This window comes from Glycine max, chromosome 18 (genome assembly GCF_000004515.6).
Source record: "Glycine max cultivar Williams 82 chromosome 18, Glycine_max_v4.0, whole genome shotgun sequence".
Lineage (NCBI taxonomy): Eukaryota > Viridiplantae > Streptophyta > Magnoliopsida > Fabales > Fabaceae > Glycine > Glycine max.
The window spans coordinates 26,535,352-26,543,324 of NC_038254.2; the positions used below are offsets into that span (position 1 = coordinate 26,535,352).

Below are 7,973 nucleotides of genomic sequence, written 5' to 3' on the forward strand. Positions count from 1 at the left end.
CGGACACTGGCAGATGGTGGTCATCCTGCCCAAGGAACACCTAGTTGTTTGGTTTTGTTCATTGCATAACAGGCCAGACAACTACCTTTAGGGGATTATTAATAGGTTAGTGTTCTTTTCAATACATTTGCATTGTAATACCTCAACGTACAACACCAGTTTTTAATTGTTACTCATATGGAACAGTGCTATCAAGGGTCTTGATGATGCTCCACAGCCTAAATCAAAGGCTTCTGCTAGGTGGATTGTCGTCAAGGTACGTCATTTACATAAAACTTCCACTTATATATATTTCTTTATGTGTCTGTACACTAGTTGTTTAATTAATATCCAAATTTCATTATGTATTTAGTGTAATAGACAAAAAGGAAGTACTGAGTGCGGCTACTATGTGATGCACTGGATGTCCACCATCATTTTAGGAACTTTTAAGAATAATTGGGAAGCGGTAAGTTTATTTCAAACAAAATCGATTTATTTATAATTTGTATTACATTATTAACTTATTATGATTTATTTCATCATGCAGTATTTTAACGATCCTAGACCATTAGAGACAGAGAGATTAAAAGCATTGCGGATCCAGTGGGCACAATTTTATCTCCGAGTTAGAGTTCAGGCCTAGGATTTAGGGACATTATCTTTAGCTTTAGTTTACTTTGGTTTAACATTTTTTACATTTTCTATGTAACATGAACATTGAATTCATTTGATGATTGTTCTTTATGATAAATCAATTATTTGATGTTTATTATCATTAAAACTGCTTTAAAGCATAATAAAATGTTTATTTGCTGTGAATTGGGCCTAGAATTGCATTTGACAGGTACAATTTGGGTTTACTGTAAAAACAGAAAGTATATATAAAAAAAATACTTGAAAACAACATCGGTTATTAACAAAAACCGATGTTAATATCATAAACAACATCGGTCATTTACAAAAACCGATGTCGATATGAACCTTAACATCGGTTGTAATTGAAAACCGATGTTAACATTTATATATTAACATCGATTATTTGTGTATAACCGATGTCAGCGTTTGTATTTCAACATCGGTTATCTGTAGATAACTGATGTCAACTCTAGTACATTAACATCGGTTAATTATAAATAACTGATGTGAACATTTGAATATTAACATCGGTTATGTACACATAACCGATGTTATACACAAATAACTACACCAAATAAGTGTATGCATCATCAACGTTGACATCGGTTTTCTAGCAAAACTGATGTTAATGGAATATATTAACATCGGTTATCGTAGGAAACCGATGTTAATATATTACATTAACATCGGTTTTTCCTAAAAACCGATGTTAATATAACATATTAACATCGGTTTTACTGGAAAACCGATGTCAACGTTCATCATGCGTACACTTTTTTTGTTGTTGTTCATTGTGTTTAACATCGGGTATTTAGAGAACCGATGTTGTCATATACATGTTAACATTGGTTCTCGAAAACCGATGTTAACATTGATACATTCAACATCGGCACTTTCAACATCGGTTTTTGAACTGATGTAGAATGTTCTAAATAACCGATGTTGAAAGTGTATTTTCTAATAGTGATAAGTGGACACGATTGATTTAATAGTGCATTGGTCATTGAATATATCTTAACAAAATTATTTTCCTCTTAACAGGGCACACATACTCACTAGAGTTGTAGATTTGATATAATAAAAAGTAATTAACTCTTTTACGAAATAAGTCTTGTTTGCTTAACAACTCATTAGATCATCCACAATTAAAATTTTTTAAACATCAAAATCCAAGGTATGATAGGTCTTCTAGTGATTATTAGTAGATCATCTAGACCTAACATATTAATTTTTAAAAAATTATCAAAAATACTGAAAGAATTTGCATGCAACATCTATTACATTCCCAAATCTTTTTACATTATTTATAGAAAAAATCGTGGCCAATAATTAATATTAGAGCTTCCCATTTAAATTTACACATTAATATACATTAACATAATTAAAACAAAAAATATTAGCATTGGTTATACGTGTTATTTATGGATTATTCCGCTGGAATATATTAGAATTATGTTCATATTCACAATTACATATTACATGTGTTTACGAAATTATCCTGCATTTGAGCGGGAAAATGATTGCATTTAATATTCTAGCTCACCTCTCTTTATATATATATACATAAAGATAAATATAAAGATTAATAGCTTACAATTCACGTCTTATATTTATAAGTAAGGGTTGTCGTTTATAATTAAGCTGTAATTTTATTGCCGTTAATATCTTGGTTGGGGTGCTTTTTTTCAATCTCATTCAACAAAAAAATAGTTATAAATGACAGTAATATGATTTTTAGTTTTTCTCCATTTAATACTATTTATAGCTATTAGTTGATATTAATATTAACTATATTACTGTCTTTATCATTGGACATTAAATTTGTAAATTGCATGTCTTCTCTATATAAACATGAGCTAAGTACTAGAAGGATAAATTTTAGCCTCTTTTATTTTCACTAGAGTGGTTTCTGATTTTTTTTATATTATTTCTTATTAATTTTTTTCCAAACAACTTTTAGTTTAAACAGAGCTTTAAAATTAAAAACAAAACAAACTAACACAACTTAGTTTTAACTTTAACTTAAAAGTAATTTTAAAGTAAAAATAAAGTTGGGCTAAATGAATCCTAAAAATAAGAACAAGAGCTTAATTTTTAACGAGACTAGCATACAGAAGCTCATTCCAAGTATCAGGAACACCAGCTAGGCACCAGTGGCTACAATCCGGGTCCAAATGCCCTCCAAAGCCATAAACAGACGGGTGGCCATCTATCCTTAGTTGGGATAGGGTAGTAATGTCCAGCAAATACACAGGCTTTTGCATGGCTCTTAGCACTTTCTCCAATACCAACTCTGCTGGGAGTGGTCCTCCTGGGTACCTGAATCCCAATATTGGCCTAGTTTGCCCTTCACATAAGTTTGCTCTTGGCTCACCCCATTGCGCTGGACTGGAACAATTCAAACGCAAGTTAGTTAACTCCAGTTTTACAAAACTATATGTTGATTTTCTTTTTATTTGTATATATTTTTACAATGACCAGTTATCTTTTTTTAAAATAAATTTTTTTTTATTTTGGTAAATGATAAAGATGGGCTGAGGGATATCCTCTTGCTAGAGTTCATTATCTTGTTTGCCTTTGCCCTTTACAAAGTCATCAACACAATATCATCATCAATCTTTTTCCTACGTACTTTTTTTTATTGAGTGAAATCTATGTGAGTCAAACTCAGGCTATCATAGACTAATGAAAATTAATTTTAGTTATTATGCTAACCAATGTCACAAACAAAACTACCTCACCTCGGACTAAAATTATTAACTTTTAAAAAAGTAAGCTGCTAATTATTACTTACAAGTACATATCATGATAATCAAAAGCTCACGAAACTACTTCTCAGAAGATTGGTTAATTTTCTTGAAGTCAAATAGAAGTTTTTCATTGAGTATATGAACTTGGAAGGTGAGTTTTCTAGTGGATTTTCATATGTTATAAATGAATTAAATTAAAAAAAAATCTCTTTGAAAATGAAATATCCCTAAAAAAATTGATATCACAATTTTACAATTTTAAGAAACATTTAAAAATTATAGCAGATACTTACTTTTGATGATCTGGAGAGACTCCTTGGAAGAACACCCTTGTTCGGGTAGGATCAATATTGTAATCAACCCATTTGGCCCATGTATTCAATGCTATCTCATATGCAACCAAGCGATCCATGTCTCTATATGTATGATTCCCTACTTGAATCAAATCCCATCTACAAGCCCAAATCATAAAAAAAAAAGAAATAGAAAAAAAGTGTTATAGATCGATTTTGCATGTGAAATATGATGAAGAGTGAAACTAGCTTATAAATGAGTACATACGGTTGTTTTCTTCCTGTGTGAATCCACCAATGCCAAGAGTCAAATATCATTACTTCTATTCCTTTCCACGTTTGGCCAGCTTGAATTGAATCTAGTTTCAATACTCGACCGATACTCTCACCAACAATGTCCACAAGTAATGCATTGCGCGAGAACATTACCTTAACATCATAGGTCTGCAAAATTATGAGATACACCAATTTATTTTTAATTTTTAATTTTTATATATTAGAGAAGATGCCGATGAATGACGCATAAGGAATATGCTCATCCAAGCACCAGGAAATGAATAAACATGCATACAAGAGTTTCAGTGCTGCATGATGTAAAATAGTAGTAGAGGTAGAGCCAATCCACTACTACAAGAGATAAATGATCACTGATACTTGCTCCATTAATTCAAGACCAAAGTTATGTGGTATTTGTCCCAAGAATTGAACCTGAAGTCAAGATTGTTACCGCCGAAACAATTTTCCTTGTCCTAGTTTGAAATTTTTCATTGTTTCCTAACTTTTAACTCGACATAATCCGTTTCTTCCACTATTTTTGTCGGTGTGTTTTCAACAATAATCTTGGTTCTTCTGTTATATGTCTAGATTATTAACCAGCATGTTATTACTCTTCAATGATGGATCCATGAAACCAAAGTATTACATTAATCTTTTTTTATCAATACAACCTTCATTCTATAAATTGGTTGGTTACCTTTTCTTGCTTGCATGAGTGGGAATTTAATATCTTGGGTGTGTCAATAGTTAACTAAGAGACTAGTTGTAAAAATGCATTATTAATATATATGATGTCATTTAGATTATCATTGATTGACAACAATGCTCTATTTAATTTCAATATTATCCATGTATGCATGGTTGCAACCCAATCAAAATTTTATTTTGCAACTAATTATCATTTGGAGTTAAAATTGGGAGCACAACAACTACCTTGACATGTCTCAAGAAATTGGGGTGAATGTGAATGTGTGTAGATGTGATAGGTTTGGGTAGGGACTGACTAAGAATATATAGGAAGAAAATTAAGACAAATAAAAGTTATAAAAGTGATCTAACCAAAAAGGTGAAAATGGAGACATCTCCATTCCTTGCTAAGTTGTATGGGGCTTGTGGCATAGCTATGTGAAGCATGCAAGTGAGTGATTGCCATTGGTTCAAACCCAAAGAGTCTCCCACAAACATGATACTCTTCCCTCTAAGTCTTGTTAGGAAATCTTCACCATTGAATCTGCAAAACAACAACATTCATTAAAATGGTGATAACATGGTCTTGATTATCATTGAAATGGCTTTTTGTTTGGAACTAATGTAGGATGTGATCTTAATTGAGAACCAATTGGTTGAGAGCAACTTTACAATTGATAACTCTTATTTAATGGAGGAAGTCTGCCGACTTATACAGTAAACTTTTTAGAGGATGGAATATAAAACAATAACCGTCAATTTTGTTAAAATTAGTGTAATTATAATTATAATTATACATATATTATACACATTACAAAATTATAAAAACTTTAACTTCATATTTTAATTAATAATTATTATTTTATAATTTATATTAGAAATTTCATCTCGCACTCAATTCAAGCTAGGCTTGAACCCCACCATCATCCCAAGAAAACAATTTACTAGCTTCAGGGGATTTTTGTCCCTCTTTGATTTAGCTTAGTTGGGCATTGTCTTCTTCCATTTAAAAGTCAAATAACTAACCAGCAGATTCAAAGGTAACTGACACGGAATAGTAAATTACTATTTATACACAACTTGTATACAATCTTTTTAACATACATGCAGAATATATAGAAAAGTAAACAATATAAGACACAACTGACCAATTTATACCGATAAAAATAGTCTTAATTGCTCACTATCTTTCTAAATAATATTCTCTTCATCTCAATTATATGACAAAATGGATTAATTTGCGCTTATTAATTAAAAGAGTTGATTAATTTTTTATTAGTATTAAATTTCTCTATAATTATAATATTTTTTAAAATTTATTTTTAACTTTATTGGATACCTGTATCATTTTCTTCAATCTCCGTGGAGAGAAAAAAAGACAATTAAAGATAAAAATTTAGTCAAAACATTTGAAATGAAATTTTATAAAAAAAATGATTTTTTTTCAAAACTATGTTTTATAAATAAGAATAGAATAGTTATTTAAGGTTGTTTTACATTAAAAAAATCAATAATTTGACAAAATGATCAGTTTTTTTTCCTATTATACCCTTCACAATCCCCTTCTTACTATACTCACTCACTGCAATTTTTTTTCCACAATGCATCCATTTCTCTCACATCAATTAATTTTTTTTCATGATGAACAAATTTCTCTTTCTCTTTCTTTAATAAAGTGCTAATTTAATTTCTTTATTATACTATCTCTATAATTAAGTATTCATTTCTTTTGTTTCCACTTGTGGTCAATAAGTAAATAATTCATCTTTGACAATCTTTTCAATTATTTATTACCCTATTTTATGATAGAAAATATTATGATAGAATGGGATAAAAAGGATAAATTTATTATAAAAAGTGTAAAAATCAATTTTATATATACATGTAAATGTTTTTATTCCAACAAAAATAGACTTAAATTTGCGATGTCTTTGTTGAACATATATAATCTATGTTCAACAACACATTTTAACTATTTTTTTAACTTTTTTTTATTAGCTGAAAAACTTATTTGATTATCCGGCAAACAAATATTTTTAATAACTTCTAACATTTTTTGAAATGTTACTTGAAGTAACATTTTTAAAAACGCTAGCTTCTAGTTTTTAATATTTTCTTTCATTTATATCATAAATACATTTATTCAATTTTTTGAATAAATTATAATTATACTATTTTTATGTTATTATACACTTTTAAGCTACGTCAACAATTAGTTTTATCAAATACTTATAATTTAATAAGCTAATCTTTTAGCTTTCAGCTACCAACTTCCAACTAGCTTTTTGGTTTTCAGATAACTTTTCAGTTTCTAGTTAACTTTTCAATTAGTTTTACCGAACATAACCGAAGTATCGTTTTTAAAACACTAGCTTCGAACTTATAACTTTTTATACTTATTTCCTTTTTGTTTAAACATTTCTTAGATTCTTTTTTAATTTTTTATTATTTAAGGTTAGATTTTATTACTTTTATTCTTTATGTAATTTTACATTTTTGAGCTACTTTAAAAAATAACTTTATCAAACACTTATAATTCAATAAAATAATTTTTAACTTTTAGTTAGCTTTCACTATGAGCTAGTTTTTCAATTAATTTTGTCAAACATAACCATTATCATATGACTAAGAAGACATTAATTTTGGAAACAGAAACAACCATAAATAAATAAATAAATAAATCCCCAGCAAAAAAAAAAACATACATGGTAAATCTATGTCCACCTGATTGGGTGGGAAATAATCAAATGGCATGGCATGCATAGATAAAAAAGAAAGAAAAAAGAAAAGCAAATAAAAGAAGTGAATACCTTGTTAAGTTACACCCTGCGGGCTGCCATCTATACTTGAGATAAAACTTATCTGGTCTACCATTGTTTTGACAATCAAATTCCCTCTCTATAAAGGGACACTGAGAGGTTTCATAAAGAGGGTATGAATCATCATAAACCCAGCTTCCTTGGAACAAATTACAACCATAATTCTCTGCAAAGCCTCTTGCTTGCTTGTGATCAAGATAACCACTTCCATGTATTTGAATGAGAAGGGTAAGAAACAACACCACGGATATGGAGAAAGACCACTCCATTGGACTGAAATTGAATGATGATGAAAGGTGAAAGTAGCAGTAGAGTTAGTGGTGATGATTACAATAAATATGATAATATATAGACAAGGTGGTGTGTGGATTTTGAGTTTTATTTGTAGATGTGATGTGATGCGATGGTTGAATACCTGCCAAAGTGGGGATGCAAGAAAGCCATTTCAAATTTGTTTACCAGGTTTTCTATTTACGCATGAATTATGCAAGTTGGAAAAGTAGCATCAATGCATTTAAAATTTAAATCAA

The 7,973-nt window shown here is 29.6% G+C and overlaps 1 protein-coding gene across 1 annotated transcript; it reads right to left on the reverse strand.

Annotated features, from left to right (window-relative positions):
* Positions 1 to 2,705: 2,705 nt before the first annotated feature.
* On the reverse strand, positions 2,706 to 7,712 carry LOC100785226 (protein trichome birefringence-like 43). Its single transcript, XM_026126681.2, has 5 exons — positions 7,435 to 7,712; positions 4,997 to 5,168; positions 3,930 to 4,105; positions 3,662 to 3,820; positions 2,706 to 3,006 (listed from the first exon to the last, which is right to left on the reverse strand). Exons 1-5 carry the CDS (start codon positions 7,710 to 7,712, stop codon positions 2,706 to 2,708), a joined length of 1,086 nt encoding a protein of 361 aa, XP_025982466.2.
* Between the last annotated feature and the right edge of the window lie 261 nt (positions 7,713 to 7,973).

Bases quoted from the DNA above. Each gene is read 5' to 3' on its own strand.
- LOC100785226 (XM_026126681.2), bottom strand. From the start codon at position 7,712: ATGGAGTGGTCTTTCTCCATATCCGTGGTGTTGTTTCTTACCCTTCTC. The intron at 3,821-3,929 runs GTATGTACTCAT...TTGGGCTTGTAG, and splicing joins CACACAGGAAGAAAACAACC to ATGGGATTTGATTCAAGTAG. The intron at 3,007-3,661 runs GTAAGTATCTGC...GAATTGTTCCAG, and splicing joins GTCTCTCCAGATCATCAAAA to TCCAGCGCAATGGGGTGAGC.